Source organism: Linepithema humile, chromosome 1 (assembly GCF_040581485.1).
Source record: "Linepithema humile isolate Giens D197 chromosome 1, Lhum_UNIL_v1.0, whole genome shotgun sequence".
NCBI classification, from domain to species: Eukaryota; Metazoa; Arthropoda; class Insecta; order Hymenoptera; family Formicidae; genus Linepithema; species Linepithema humile.
Window position 1 is genome coordinate 34,917,590 of NC_090128.1, and position 15,632 is coordinate 34,933,221.

General features: G+C 46.3%; 2 protein-coding genes across 4 annotated transcripts in view; both read left to right on the forward strand.

The window, feature by feature from the left end:
• Positions 1 to 15,632, forward strand: part of sowah (sosondowah) — a 134,990-nt gene that overhangs the window by 51,435 nt on the left and 67,923 nt on the right. The window contains exons 8-9 of one of the 2 annotated variants that reach the window (XM_067347735.1): positions 13,591 to 13,626; positions 13,894 to 13,998. The exons of the other annotated variant lie outside the window; for it this stretch is intronic. Of the exons in view, the coding sequence (XP_067203836.1) occupies positions 13,591 to 13,626; positions 13,894 to 13,998 (141 nt within the window). The remainder of the gene's footprint in view (positions 1 to 13,590; positions 13,627 to 13,893; positions 13,999 to 15,632) is intronic. 2 annotated transcript variants of the gene reach the window in all.
• LOC105670961 (uncharacterized) lies at positions 299 to 13,459 on the forward strand. Of its 2 annotated transcripts, none has more exons than XM_012364737.2 (3): positions 299 to 1,084; positions 1,445 to 2,303; positions 4,109 to 13,459. In XM_012364737.2, the coding sequence occupies exons 1-2, from the start codon at positions 910 to 912 to the stop codon at positions 2,299 to 2,301; spliced, it is 1,032 nt and encodes a 343-aa protein (XP_012220160.2). In that variant the 5' UTR covers positions 299 to 909; the 3' UTR covers positions 2,302 to 2,303; positions 4,109 to 13,459. The 2 variants fall into 2 exon arrangements, with proteins under 2 accessions (XP_012220160.2, XP_012220159.2); XM_012364736.2 differs by having other exon boundaries at positions 4,112 to 13,459.

Genomic DNA, 15,632 nt, shown 5'->3' on the forward strand with positions numbered 1-15,632 from the left:
CACACCGCGCATTATCATTTAAATTGGTGTCGTTATGCACGCGCATTAAATTTGTTTGCTCAGCAGCACCGGCGACGCCTCGCGCTCCGCCTCGACTCGTCTCGCTTCCGCGAGAAATTCTTTCGGCCTTTATGTGGTAATAGGTAGGGCAGGTATCTACGCGCGCAAGGGCGCGCACAGGGAAACGGCGAGCGGCTTACAATGGGCCGCTTGTTGTCTTCTCATAATTCCTATCGTCCATCACGTTTTCATACCAGCTTAGGCCTCCGGTCTTACGCTAATGTAATCAACCACCGCATCTTCTGGAAGAAAAAAAAAGATCACGCTGCGGATAACAAGGTTTTTTCTCTTCTCGAGAGAGAGAGAGAGAGAGAGAGAGAGAGAGAGAGAGAGAGAGAGAGAGAGAGAGAGAGAGACGCGTATACTAAATCAGCTCCGTTGATTACCTTCCCCATTCTCGGGCGTTCCCGGTGAATGGCAGACTCTGGCATTCATCCGCGGGAGTCTCGTCTCCCGTAGTGACAATCCGGTGATCGCACCGAAAAACTGACTGATTGTGACTGTCATGATAGTGGCGGGCGGGGCGCCGCCTTTCCGGGTCAGAAGAGCCTTTCTTGGTGGTCCGGTCATGGGACCGAAATTTTTCGATTATACTTCAAGCCTCGTTCTCGAGATTACACATGTAGTTTCCTTTCTTTATACTAATCAACCACACATTTAGAGTGAGAAAAGTGCGCCGGTGACGGCGCCCCTGCTGCGCCGTCCCGCGCGCCACGTGATATCACTGCTTCATTCCTTTTCTTTGTGCGCTAGAAGCTGCACGTGCGAGTGAGAATACATCAAATAATTAATAAGTAATAATTACAAGTTGCCTGGGCCTTGTCCCAGGGTGCCTAGAGAAACGTCATCATGTCACGCAAGCGTCAAGCTAACGATATTCAAGATCTGTATAAGAAATTAGAAAAAATACAGAGAAAGTTAGACATCATACGTGCCGTTCCGGAAAGTTCCAGCACGGACGAGGAGGAAGAGCAAAGACAGGTGATAGATGAGGAAAAAGAATCGGACCTCTCTGATGCAATAGGTAAGCTGTTAGAAACATCATTGAAACTATTTCAAATAATAGCATAAAATAGCTAACGAGCTTGCACGAGGGGCAAGACAGGTTAGATTGTGTCGAATGAGTTTGCACGAGAGGCAAAACATTACGATATTTAGATTCGTAGAATTCATTATTGAATTGATCTAGAATAATAGCATAAAATAGCTAACGAGCTTGCACGAGGGGCAAGACAGGTTAGACGTTGTCAATCGAGTTTCCACGAGAGGCAAAATTGGCTAGTCCACCAATGAGTTTGCACGAGAGGCAAAACATCATGAATATATATATATATATATATATATATATATATATATATCTATGTTTATGTGTATGTGTATGTAGGTTCAGATAAAGAAGAAAATGAACAACTTACTGAGCAGTTAGACAAAGAAAACGTAGCGCCAAGCAATTCGGATCAGAACACAGTGGCGACGGTCGACAATGAGATCCTCGAGATGCTTGGAGAAGATCCGCAAAAATCAAAAGCGCTAGATATTGTTTTACATGATTCTTTGAAACTGCGTTGGAATTACTGGATTACACACGGAATAGAACAGAAGTCCAAGGAAGAGCTGACGGTCAAATACGCTCGTTCGTCGGAATTCGACGCACCTAAACTAAACCCAGAAATTTCCGCCATACTCTTTGAGTCGGCAGTTAAAAGGGACAATTTTATGGTCGAGAATCAAAAGCTAGCAGGATCAGCTCTCACAGCAATCGGCTCGGCGTTGACATTGATTATGATTGAGGAAGAAGATATAGATAAGCTATTATTCGTACAGAGACTTAACGAAGCGGCTAAATTAATAATGGCAATCCATTTTAACGAAACCGAGTCGCGTAAAGCTTTCATTTACCCCGGAATTAATAAACAATTTAAGACGACCATTAAAGAACGAAAATCGGATACTTTTCTGTTTGGAGAAAACTTAGCAGACAAGATTAAAGAATCTAAAAGTATCGCAAGTCTAACACAGAACGTCAAAAATCAACAGTTTTCAAGAAGTCTGTCACAATATTCTAAGAAAAATTTAAACGCAAAGAGCCTGCAGGTGAAGAGGCTGTTCACCAATCGTGCAGGCTATCCCAACACTCAAGGCCACAACCGCTCTCGTCTGACCTTCAGGACGAAGGAACCATACAACTCGAGAGCACGAACACACCGGAGTTCCAGCAGGTCAACGAGGAAAACCAGATAAATGTATGTATCGCGGGTCGATTAAAAGTTCTCTTATCCGAATGGCAGAAAATTACGAATGATAGATTCGTATTAAACTGTGTGCAAGGTTACAAAATCAAATTCTCTTCCAAGATTTACCAAAATAAAGAACCAGTGGTAACGTTTAACTCTAAAACAGAGAGAGAGAACTGCAAAAAAGCCATTCTATCTTTATTGTCTAAGGGAGCGATTGCAATTTGTAAACCAGAGAGAAATCAATTTCTATCGTCGTATTTCTTAGTTAAAAAATCAGACGGATCACACCGCTTTATTCTCAATTTAAAGAAAGTAAACGAATTTATCGAAACTACCCATTTCAAGTTAGAAGATTTACGTACGGCAATAAAATTAATATTTCCGGGAGATTTTATGGCTTCAATCGACCTTGAGGATGCATATTATGTAGTACCGATACATAAAGACAGTCGAAAGTACTTGCGTTTTCAATTTCTAGACACAATGTTCGAATTTGTTTGCTTACCATTTGGACTTTGTACAGCCCCCTTTGTTTTTACAAAGCTATTGAAACCAGTTGCAAAAATTCTACGGAGTAGAGGCTTATCCTCAGTCATCTATTTAGATGACTTTCTATGCATAGGAAGCACCTTAGAAGAATGTAGAATTAACGTCTTTGAAACACGAGAATTGTTATCTCGATTAGGTTTCATAATAAATGATAGAAAGAGTCAACTTGTTCCATCAACGAGATGTAAATTCTTAGGTTTTGTCATCGATTCTGTTAAATATCATATAGAGCTAACAGAACAAAAAAGAACAAATTTACGTAACATGTTAACCAAATTTATGTCAAAAAAGACTTGTTTAATTAGTGATCTAGCACAATTAATTGGTAAACTAGTCGCAGCTTGTCCAGCCATAGAATACGGCTTATTATATACAAGACTTTTAGAAAGAGAAAAACTACTGGCTCTTATTATCAACGATTATGATTATGATAAGACTATAATAATCTCCCAGCACCTTCTTTCGGAACTAGATTGGTGGAGAGCCAGTCTAAAAAATTCAATTAACTCGATTAAATCGGGTAATTTTCAAATGATAATTTACACTGATGCATCTACAACGGGCTGGGGAGCTGTGAATGGTAATGAGAGGATACATGGGTTTTGGAATGAATCTGAAAAAAGGAAGCATATAAACTATTTAGAACTTCTGACGGTATATCTGGCCTTATGTAAATTAGCGATAGATGTTAGGAATTGTCAGATTCTTTTACGAATAGACAATACCACAGCAATATCTTACATTAACAAAATGGGAGGCGTTAGATATATGAAATATAATTCTCTAGCTCAAAAAATTTGGAAATGGGCCGAGGACAAGAATATTTTTTTATTTGCGTCCTATATAGCTTCCAAAGACAATGTAGAGGCAGACACTCTATCACGATTAAAAAATAACGATGGAGAATGGGAACTAGCATCGTTTGCGTTTAAGGAAATAGTTACCAAGTTCGGCAGACCAGAAATAGATTTATTTGCTACGAATTTAAATAAAAAATGTAATAGATTCGCTTCCTGGTATCCGGAGCCCAATAGTGAACAAATTGATGCTTTTACTTTCTCGTGGTCCGACTTAAACTTTTACGCTTTTCCCCCATTCATCCTGATATTAAGGACTCTAGTCAAAATAAAGCAAGATAAAGCCTGTGGTATCGTAGTGGTGCCTGATTGGCCAAATCAGCCATGGTATCCTCTCTTTACTAGTCTATTAATATCTGACCCGATTTTGTTTAATGCACATCCTAATCTGCTTTTATCATCAAGCAGGTTGTCACAGCACCCCAGGGCACAACATCTCCGTTTAATTGCAGGGAGATTATCGGCAAAGCCTTTCTGAAAAAAGGTGTACCTCAAGAGTCATTAGAAATAATGATAGCATCGTTGGCAAATTCAACGATTAAACAATACGAATCATCTTTACGGCAGTGGAAAACATACTGTGAACGAAAAGACCTAAACCTTTTTGAACCAACGTGCGACAATGTGATACAGTTTTTAACGGAATGTTTTAGAACCGGTGCGTCATATGGCACATTAAATTCTCATAGGTCTGCGATCTCCTTAATCTCAGAAAATAAGATAGGGGAAGCTAGCTTAATCACTCGGTTCTTGAAGGGAGTTTTTAGATTAAAACCTGCACGTCCGAGGTATGCATTCACGTGGGATGTATCCATAGTACTTAGGCATTTAGAAACGCTTTCTCCTTTAAAAGATCTAAGTCTTAGAGTATTAACACAGAAGACTGCAATGTTATTAGCTTTATGTACAGCCCAGAGGGCACAAACGCTAACCAGTATTACTATTAATAATATTATTAAGTTACCAGGACGATTGAAAATTAGAGTTCCGGATATAATAAAAACGTCAGGACCTGGGAAGTTCCAGCCATTACTTATAATACTAGCCTTTATCGAAAAACCAGAACTATGTTTAATGCATTCAGTTATTAGATACCTAGAAGTTACAGCGAAGCTTAGAGGAAATATACAACAGCTCTTCATTACGACAAGAAAACCTTACAGAGCTATAAATACGCAGACCTTCAGTCAGTGGATCAAATCCGTTCTCCGAGAGAGCAAAATAGATACTTCTATTTTTTCGGCACACTCAACGCGACACGCTTCCACTTCAAAAGCCTTTTGTAAAGGTATAAATTTGTCGATAATTAGAAAAACGGCGGGATGGTCAGAGAATTCCCAGGTCTTCGCTAATTTTTACAACCGTCCAATTACAGCCAATAATGATGTTTTTTCAAATACGGTCTTAACTGAATAAAAAAAAAAAAAAAAAAAACTAAACTAAAAATGCTATATTAATAGAGATATAATTACAGATATATATATATTGGTTGAATTGTCTTCAGTATATAGTTTGCGTTATAAGTATATATATCCATATATTTTGTGTTGCCTTATGTTATACGCTTATAATTACTTCTATAATTAGAAAAAATTTTATTAATGATATAAATACGTATATATGTGTATGCAGGAATATATATGTATATATATATATATATGTATGTGTTGTGTGTACATGTAGAGCTATGCCAATACTGTTCCTTAAAATTGCCATCTCTAAACAACTACATGTGTAATCTCGAGAACGAGGCTTGAAGTATAATTGTACGATCAAACGAACTTACCTGTAAGTGAAGTTCGATCGTGATTATACGAAAAACCTCGTTCGAAGAGATTACACCCCCCTCCCTAACAAGTTCCTTGTTTTTTCTACCCATATCCCTCTTTATAAAAGCAATTTTAAGATTACAAACTCTAAAAAATGAAGCAGTGATATCACGTGGCGCGCGGGACGGCGCAGCAGGGGCGCCGCCACCGGCGCACTTTTCTCACTCTAAATGTGTGGTTGATTAGTATAAAGAAAGGAAACTACATGTGTAATCTCTTCGAACGAGGCTTTTCGTATAATCACGATCGAACTTCACTTACAGGTAAGTTCGTTTGATCGTACAATTATCGTCTAGATATTCCCTATCATGATCTTTCGTCACCGTGCATCAAAATTGAATAACTCGAAGAAATTACAATAAAATAAATAACAGCGATTCGTCGATTATCTTCGGAAGATTGATTTATGTTTATTTGTGTGTGTGTGTGTGTGTGCACACTTCGCGAATCAAGCTCCGCAGAGGGTCGGTTGCATCTCGAGAATATCTCATCGTTTCTATATGCGATCGCATTCCGGCTCGCGCGTTTTATTTTGCCTTTTCTATTTAAATCAAGTTCCGCGCAATTTCTTCGTCATTTTGTTCTCCAGCTTGTCTGTGCGCGACGCGCGATACTTGGGAGTCTTTTTAGACTCGCGACCAACCTACGGTCGACGTCGGTCGATCCGAATCTTTCTCCGCGAGGATAATCTGCCGTTAAACGATCGTACGTCGGACGGGCTCCGCGCGATCCTAAGCTCGTACTTTATGCCGCGCGATGGTACGGTAAGTCAGGAGCGTAGCTTATCAGGAATCTGAGTCGCGCAGTGAGCGGCTATTTGTATTCATAAGTCCGCGGGAGGCCGGCGCTCGCTCCCTGGGCACAGTCCTGGGACCATTCCAGGCCGCACAAGGCCCACGGTGTTCCCCCGGGACGCTCGTCCGTCCAGCTCGTCCGTGGGCACCATTCGCGATGCGCAGTGAAGGAGACAGAGGAAGGAGGCGGAGGAGGGACAATAGAGGGCCACGTCATTCAGCCGAGAGGCGCCCTTCTTCGCGGACATCTCGGGACCCGTCGGCGTACATATGTATGTATGCACATTCGTTCGGTCCCGAGAGAGCTATACGTGCCGCGCGCGCACATCCGAGAATGTGACCAGTCATCGAGTTATTTAATTTTTCGAGGCACCCCCGCCGCGCGTGTTTGCTCAGCCCCGCTGTGAGCACAAATTACCTCGCGACCGAATCACCTCGGGCGAAATGCCCCACGGCCCCGTCCGTCCGCCCCCTCTCGTAACCCAGCGTCCGGCTGCCATCAGCGTCGATGACGCTTCTTATCCCCTCGATGATCTCCGAGACGGAAGTCTCCGCTGAGAAGGATGGCATGTTTCTCCGTGGCCACGTCGATGTGACAGACTTGAATTGTGCGAGCTGCGCGAATAAAAATCTTGAAGGCAGCTTTCGACGAATTCAATGAATATTGAGATTTCTGTTTTAGAGGGGAAGCTTTTATACGAAATTTATGAACCGCATCGGCATCTTCACTTCCGTGCGATGTTTAAATTGGAAAAAAATGTTTCTCGACGATCATAAATACTCGGGAGTTACCGATTGCATCGATCTTAACTGGCTTCATCAATGCGGGCGCGCAAGATGTCCGGAGAGTTTATTCGTAGCAATCGCGCGAGGACGTTGCTGCAACACCACCTGACCCGCTTACGTACGTAGGACACGGGACCAAAACGGACATGCCTCCCCCCGTGGCGTGGTCTAGGTGCGCATATATACGGTCAGTCCACCTCGCTATCTATATGCTAATCCATTGAGATGGTACCCGTAGATTACACCACGGAATTAGCCCAGAGACCCGGGTATCAGGGCCGCACAGACAGGCCGGGCTGTGTGTATCTATACGTACCTTTATCCCACCTTATACACGTAACTCGCGCCGTCGAACGCCGTCGTGCCGCCCCCCCCCCCTTTCGTCCCGCGCTTTACAAGCCCGCGTACATACACACGCTCACACCTGCGTAAAGATCGGACACGCGTGTACACACAGGTGCGTATTATACCTGGCGGAACCGCCATGGCTCCTCCGCCGTGGTTCGGTACAGGACCGGGATGACTCGGCACTTCCAGTTCGTTAGCCCGTGTTAATAACGTTAAAGAGGATGCGATAAACTCGTTAGGAGACGAAATCACGCAGGCGGCTAAGCTCGGCCTTCGTCGAGGTACTACAGCGAGGACTACAAGAGGGCCCACGCCAATCGCTTCTTCTCTCGCTTCACCGAATCGAACATTCGCAAAGTTTCACTTCTCGCGAATCAACGTAATAGCTGAATAAAGCTTTCTTTGCATTTCGGATTGATATCCATGACATTTGTAAAATTATTTAGAAGTTGTTTAACTTCGGTGAAAAAATATTGATGTTCAAAAGGAACGTGAAGCCTCATCAAATATTAGTTTTATATGAATAGTCATGTATCTCGATTTGAATATCATGTTTTGATATTCTTGTTGGCCACACAATATCGAATGTACATCTCTCCACGATGTAATCATACTCGGTTACATAACACCGGCGTAGATTAACAGGCGTTCGTCACGCCCAGTCATTTCGTGAAACGGTACTCTTTTCGAGAAGTTAATTTCACGACGGCTCTATCGCGCCAACGCATCGGCTATTAAGATTTCTTCCGGCCGGCAGCTTCCTAGCATACTTTACGTCAGCACTATCGGTCTAAGGCTCTTCGCAGGCATTTATCAGCGCATTTCGGTCTAACTGTTCATGATATTACACTTTATACTTGTTACAATCTCACGCAATTTTTTGCGTGCTGTTTGTATCATTTAAATGACATGGTATGTATTTTTTTTCGAGATTATATTTTAAGATACATAGTCGGCCTTGGCGATTATAACCGCGCTACCTTGTTCAGAAAGGAAGTGCTATGCCAATTATGGCGCTTTATTGCTGGAACCCCTCGAAACTGTGACATTGCCGGCAGGACAATCGAGCGACGACAATCGCACGGCGACAGCCGTGTGCTCGAGCACCGCGGTAAATTTATTAGCCGACGGGAATATGATCGCGCGACGCGTATTGCGGGATCGAGGTACACCGAGGAACACGGTGGGTACGTACGAATATAATCCTGTCAACGAAGAGCGGGGTGGAGGAGAAGAGGGTCGGCTGTGAGCGAGCGCGCGATGTCGATGCACCGTGTTTCCCATCCGGACCAAATCCGACGTGCGCCGCCCGCGAAAATACGAGACGCGGGTTATGAATCAAACGCTCTACGCCGCCGCGCGAGATAATAATCGTTCGTGAGCGCTAATTTCCCCGTAATCGTGTAAATCGTTCCACGCCGACTTGTCGAATCCCATTTGCGTATGCGCGACGCGCGTTTCGCCCACGAAAATTAATGCAGCTGTTATTGAGCCGGAATTTAGGAATATTAGTTGTAAATTTTCTAAAAAGTATGTTCAATTTTATGTTTATCGCATCGGATGTGATTTATCGATTTATAATTTTCACATTTTCATTCTACATTGGTGAACAATAATACCAATGCAAAGCGTTTCTCGATTCATTATAAAATATATTGTAAAATACTTGTTATTCACTTTGTTCTAATCAACTTATTTGAACGATCAATCGATTGAGACTGGCCGGAACGGGAGAATTAGCGATGCGATTAGCATGCGAGACTCGGTGTTCGGATCGCCGTGCCCGTTCAGTCGCAGCATCTCGGTCGTCGTATTTCGACGCGATTTCATTCGGCTCGCGACTGAACCTTGGATTATGATCCCCGACGATGGAAATGGCGTTAGGTAGGTGGGTACCCGAGATAGGTAGGCATTATGGTGGTCGTTGGGAGGCGTCGCCGAACCGAACGCTGAATCACCCAGCGAGAGTTTTCCTGTCAGCGGCAGGACGGGCACCGCCATCCGACGAAGCCCCGTGGAATTGCCTCGCACGGCCTCGAAATGAATGCGCGAACGCCCATTAGGGGAATAAATCAGACCAATGTTATCCGCAGGATCGCATAATCGATCTCGCGCGCTCGACTAATCCGAGCCTAATCGTTCCAACGGCGCTGCCGCGGCCAGAAAAGTTCCCTCTGAGGGGGCGGCAGGAGAGGGAGTCTCGTTAGAGAATGGATCGGAGGATTTCTCTGCAGCCGCAATAATAATGCGCCTAATGCTCCGATGCATCTCGTGTTGGTCTAGTGTGTCTCGGGCAGAGATTCGCGATTAATAAACTACGAACTTAACCTTTAAGCTCGCAGCCGAGGTAAAAGCGCGATGTTTCTATGTCGCATATTTCGTGTGCCGCGTTTACTTTGTTCAGAGTGCGAAGCATTAAGCATGACGAATCATCGTCACGCTCACGTCGTCGGTCGGGCGGTCGCATTAAATACACATCTCTCGTTTTAATCAGGATCGATCCTCTCCTTGCTCTCGGACCTTGCCGGCGCGAAGGCTGGACGAGCGTGCGAGGGGAGGGATGAATTGTAGGGTGTGCCGAGTCGCGAAAATGTTTGGTTAGCATTTGGCTTATTGGCCGGCGAATGTTCGTGCGCTGTTAGGCATGTATGGATGGCCCCCAGGTTATAATAAAGCTAATTCCGCGGAGCTCTCGAGGCAGCTCGTGCCGCAACATGTTTTGCCTCTCGTTCTACCACGCCCGCCGTGCCCCGCTTTACCCCTTCGTCGTCTCGCCGATATATCCGCCCCCGTCCACCTACGGTCTCTCGTAACATCGCGTCTCTCGCTCTCTCGCAGCGAGTACGCGCTCGCCCGTTCTCTTCGCTAGGGCAACCGAATATATTTATACGCCCCCTCGGAGGGCAGCGTACGTCCGCTTATTAAAACGTTTCCACCCTGAAGAGAACGAGTGCGCGCTCGCGCTCGCTATCCGCTTTACACCGCGTATTCCTTTTATTGTTCGAGTGAAACGGGGGAACGCGGGGGGGAAAGAGACAGAGTGCAGGAGGGCGCGAGTAAGCACGTGCATGCGTCTGCTGAGTAGTTGAGTACCTGCCGCTGGCCACATTCGCGGAATTAGACGCGCGAATGTGCACGGCTTAACTGCCGGGAGAGCGTGTTTTTGAGTCGGCGCTGATGCGCCACGGAGAGCGATAACAATGGGGGATATGAAGGGGGAGGGTGGGTAGGTCGGCCGGCTCGTTACCGTGGCTGCTGATGGCCCCTTTGTATCCATTTCTATGATACGCAGCCCCGGCGCTGGCTCGTGCTAGGATCACGTCCTAAGTGATTATGCGGCTTGTATGCGTCGCGTCGTTAGCTTTTTATCCGATTACGAATGTGATGTACGAGCGCCCATACATCTGCGTACATATATCCGCGCTATTAGGATGGAATATTCAGTTCCGCTGGGCTATCCGGGTTGCCGTTCGATACGTGAAAATAGTTTGATGTGTGAATTGTTAATATTCGTGACGAGCGCGAATTAACGCCGCTTTTTTTTCCGAAACAACGTTCCGCAGACACGTATCGCGGTCAGTTTATTCGCGATTATTTTTTCTTCGAGGTATGTTCTTATCCTTATGCTTACAACGTTTCGTGTTCTTGATAAAGATATTAAGAGACGGTTATGAAGGCGAATTAAAATCTTGATTCTGCCAAGTGCGTCAAGATCGCGATTGATCGGTTCAAGCGAACGACTTTAACAGGCCTGTTGCGTTAATTAATTCCCGCTGATCTCAATTAAAATATTAATTACCGCGGAACAATGACTTGCTGATGGGGAAAAGGGCCGGGGACCCGCTTCTCCCCGTCTTCGTTCATCGCTCAGCCGCCGCTTGCTCACCTCCGCTCGTCGTTCGTGATGGAGCCGGAGAAACCGCCATTGCGATGCTATTACGATTACCCGGGTCTTATAAGCTTATCTGATAACCACGCCATTATGGCCCATGGCGCGTTGTGACTGCGCCGTCGCTGACTGGTCCGTTTGTCTGATCGTTCGTGGAGACCTCGCGCCACGGAGAGGATGAGAGCATTTGCATATCTCCGGGTCCGAGATACGAGCGAACAAGTGTCCTCTGCCTCCCGGACGAATCTCATCGCGGATCGGTCCGGCCGTATCGCGCGATCGCTTAAAAATCAATCAGCGACTCGCGCACGAGCAGCGAAATCCTACGTGATTGCGAACACCCGTGACTCTCAATATCGAGATTGAAGGCTTTTCAATCTCGAGTATTGCTTTCGAGTCCCTCTTTGAAATCTCTTTGGCACTCGGTGAAATGTCGACGAATTCTCTCGGGTGCTCGTTGCCTGCATAATTCCGCCGGAATTTGCATATTAATTCCAAAATGTGCGAGAGAAGAATTTTTGAGACTCGGATTATTACATATTCCTATATACTTCATTAACAATCGGAAATCTTTATGTATTCTTTTGCCAGGTGCTCTTATGTATTTCACGCAAAAAAAAAGATTAAAAAATAGAAAATGTGCATTCTACTTTTACATACCGATTATTAATAAACGTAAGACAGTCGCGTTGTGAAAGGATTAAATTAAAAATTAATTCAACCGCGTCTGTTTACTGCCGCCGTTTTTTTTTTTTTTTTGTTATCGCAAATACAATTGTTGCGTCGCCGATGAAGCATGGCCTCCGCGATGCATACATATAACAAAGTCCGTCCTATCGGCGTGCATCTGTGCATTCGCACGCGTACAGACGTGTTTGCGAGAGCACACGTAGCGCACGAAAGCTGGGAACGCACCTCGATGCACCACCTGACGCGACGGGGGGTCAGTGACTATCATCTCGATGCCTGATTCCGAAGAGACAGAATTTCCGGAAGAGACCCCCGATCGCCGGAATTGAAAAGCTTATCGCGCGGCGCGACGTGATCGTCAAGACTCCTCTTTTAACGAACGACGAGAGGGGGGAATTGGATTAATGTTGGAATGTCAGGCATACGCGCGTCTCGTCTCAACTCGACGCGCGTCCTTCGAATCGTGATTTCACTTAAGGACACGCGCGATGTTGTCGATGGATAAAGATATATCGTGGCCGGCTAATGATGACTCGGCCAAAGTGCAAACGCGCGCGCGGTCGACCCGTGGAAGTAATTTATGAAGAGTCACGATCGATTCGGGGTCGAGTGTCGATATGAGCACCTCGAACAACCGACGCGGCCGTGACGAGTGAAAATACAAACAGTTTAACAGGGATGAGTAGTCGTTTAGCGTTCCTGGGATCAGGAGAGAACCCTCTTCCCCCTCCCATCTCCGCCGCCACCCCCTTCGTCGCGTCATCCTACCGTACCGCGTGCATACCGTTGTAAGTATAACGTTGGAACGTTGCACCGGCGATCGGCGCCGTACACGAGCGCGATTAAACGACGCGCCGTGCTCGTTAAAGCGTTATTCATGATTTAAAGGATATTATCGGGGATTTATCGCGGCGCGCCAAGTATGAATCTGCGAAAACACATACAGATGAAGAATTACATAATCATCTGAAACGCGGATCCTTCGTTAAGAGCGGAATTTCGTAAGCGATTAGGAAGCGCCGTGCGCGATAAGAGTTCTATCGCGTATCTTAAGTGTACTTTCATGCTCCGTCACCTCGATAATCGCGCGATCAGGAATCATTCGATTTGCCATCGGGCATTGAGGGGGGGGGGGGGGACGAACGGTTTCCGAAATGGGACGTGTCTGTTCTTGAACGACGGGCGACAGCGGGAGTTGCGTAAGTGCGTTCGCGGCCCGGAGCTCAGCCTCCCAAGGCCTTGCGCCGGAGAATCAATTATTGGATCCGTATATCAATCTGATGGCCGAAGCGCGCGTCCCGCGCTCGTGGTCTCCCGCTGCGCTCACGCATTTTCTTCCTTCCTCGACCCCCGTCGTCCTTCTCCTCCGCAGAGCTTCTCGCCATCGTGCATGGTACAGCGAGAGTACGCTCTCCGGAGCGCAGCCAACCGCCATATACAGCGGACCGGTTTTCGCTGCGTGTCCCGTGCGCGCTCGCGTGACATAGCGCGTAATGTTGATTTTTCGACGGATCTAACCCTCTCTCTCTCTCTCTCTTCTTTTCTCCGCAGGGCGCCGACGAGGATGACAGCGCTTCCGTTGCCTCGGTAAGTTCATCACCCACCGCAGATCGCGATTATTGCGCGCGCCAATCCGACGAGAGCGACGCTGCACGAGCATAATTTCTTCGCCGGATCGGACGTGTTGTGCCGCTGGCTCCTGATAAATGCAACGGCCGGATCGTGGCCGGGGATCTTAATTAAAATTCGCCCGCTCTCGATCGGACGGGTCGCGCGCTCTCGATCTTCCGCGTGCCGTCGATCGATCCCGGCTATTAATCGCACTTAATCGCTGCGAATGACGTTTTCCCGAAGCAACTGGATGGAAAATCACGTGAGTGGCTGGTCAGAGCGGCGCAGGGGGACTATCAGGCGCTGGCGAAGCTCGCAGGCGAGGAACCTCGTCTCACCAGATTCAAGGTAAGCTCAACTTTATCATTTCACTTTGTCCCGTGCAAAATATGCGCGTCATAAATCATCTCGCGAGCGTTAGCTCGCTCGAGAGACATCCAGGAACGAACCGTGCAGCGTGTAACGTTTTTCGACTGACGATGAAATATCGGCAAATTGCATCGCTCTACTTAATTTTGATGTGTGCGCGAATATTTCCTGAATTATTTTGCCCCTTTCTTTAGATAAGAGCGTATCCGCACTATCGTGCGGTTGAAATCTTAGTATTTATAGGCGAAAGAGTAAATGCGGCAATCTCGGAACATCTTGTATGAGGAATATATATGATTCGTAGCGGCGCCGTTCGCATGCTAAAATTTTCTAGACTCACGCGCCGTTTATCGGGCTTTTATCGCTCACATACACACGCGCGGCCGCGCAATGGATCTCATTGAATTACGGCTACGCCACCTCGGGTGATAATGACAAAGGTAGCGGGCGGGAGGTTCGGAAATATAATTACGGTGTGGCTTACCGTAGGCCTGGGGATCAGGCTGTTATTACACGCACGGCAGAACTTAACACCTGCGGCGTTGTAAATTCGCCGTTTTCGCGCGCCGCCATTGACAGGTCAATAAATCTAAGAGCCCCCGTGGCAATCAGGCGGCCGTTGTATACTGCGCTGGCGATATGTGGAGCGGATCAGGAGTGGCTGATGGTAGCGGGTTAAGGGCTATTCACACCACTTGTATCGATTATAAATCGTCGCCTGTCAGACGCTCGATCGCCCCGAATGCAACAAAGTTGCTCCTTTAGCGGTGATATTGTTGACGCAGGCTTGTCCAAGAATATAAAGTATACATTGTAGTTTACATTGGTGATAATTAATCGCGAAATTACGATGAGAAAAGTAACCGAATAATGTTTTCAATAACAGTTCAATCGTGTACCGATCAATTTTATTTTATCTCAACAATTCTACATTAAAACGTGCTGCACAATGTCTTTTCTGTTATCACATGTTGTTTCACGTCTGCACGGTTTGAAACAACCTTAACGCGTGCGCGCGCGAGCGGATAGACGAGGAGGAAGGGGCGGACGAGAGGGTGAAGTGATCAAAAGGTGGGGACGTTGCACGGTGGTTGGAGATGGTCGGCGAAAGGGGTAGAGGCGGCTCGACCGCACAGGGGCTGCGTGCTGAATTCATTCCGCCGGACAAGGTTGCCCCACACCCACCACCGCCCGGCCACGTCGGCCTCATCCCTTGGGATAAATTGGCCGAACCCGCGTGTTTGCGGATAACATCGCCGCGATATACGCTTGCCTATGGCCGCTATAGCCATAGCGAACCTAACCGTCCGCGGTGCCTTTTTTGCGACGTGTCTCGGACTCGCGGAAATTGGCAATGAACCGTTCTGTCGGCGTTTGTTTTTCCGGCGGTTGTTGTTTTTTTTTTTTTTTTTTGTTTTCATCCGCGATATATTCTCCACGAAGCACGCGCGATAAACTGGCCGAATGGAGCAATTTACGATACTTGGAAAGCGGGGGATAAAAAACACAACAAACTCGAGCGTCGGTAATTTTTTCGAGAGATCTGCGGCTCGCGATTAACATAAAAGCGAATGTTCGTGGCAAATTGCCGCGTTGGTCGTGTAAATTTTCAT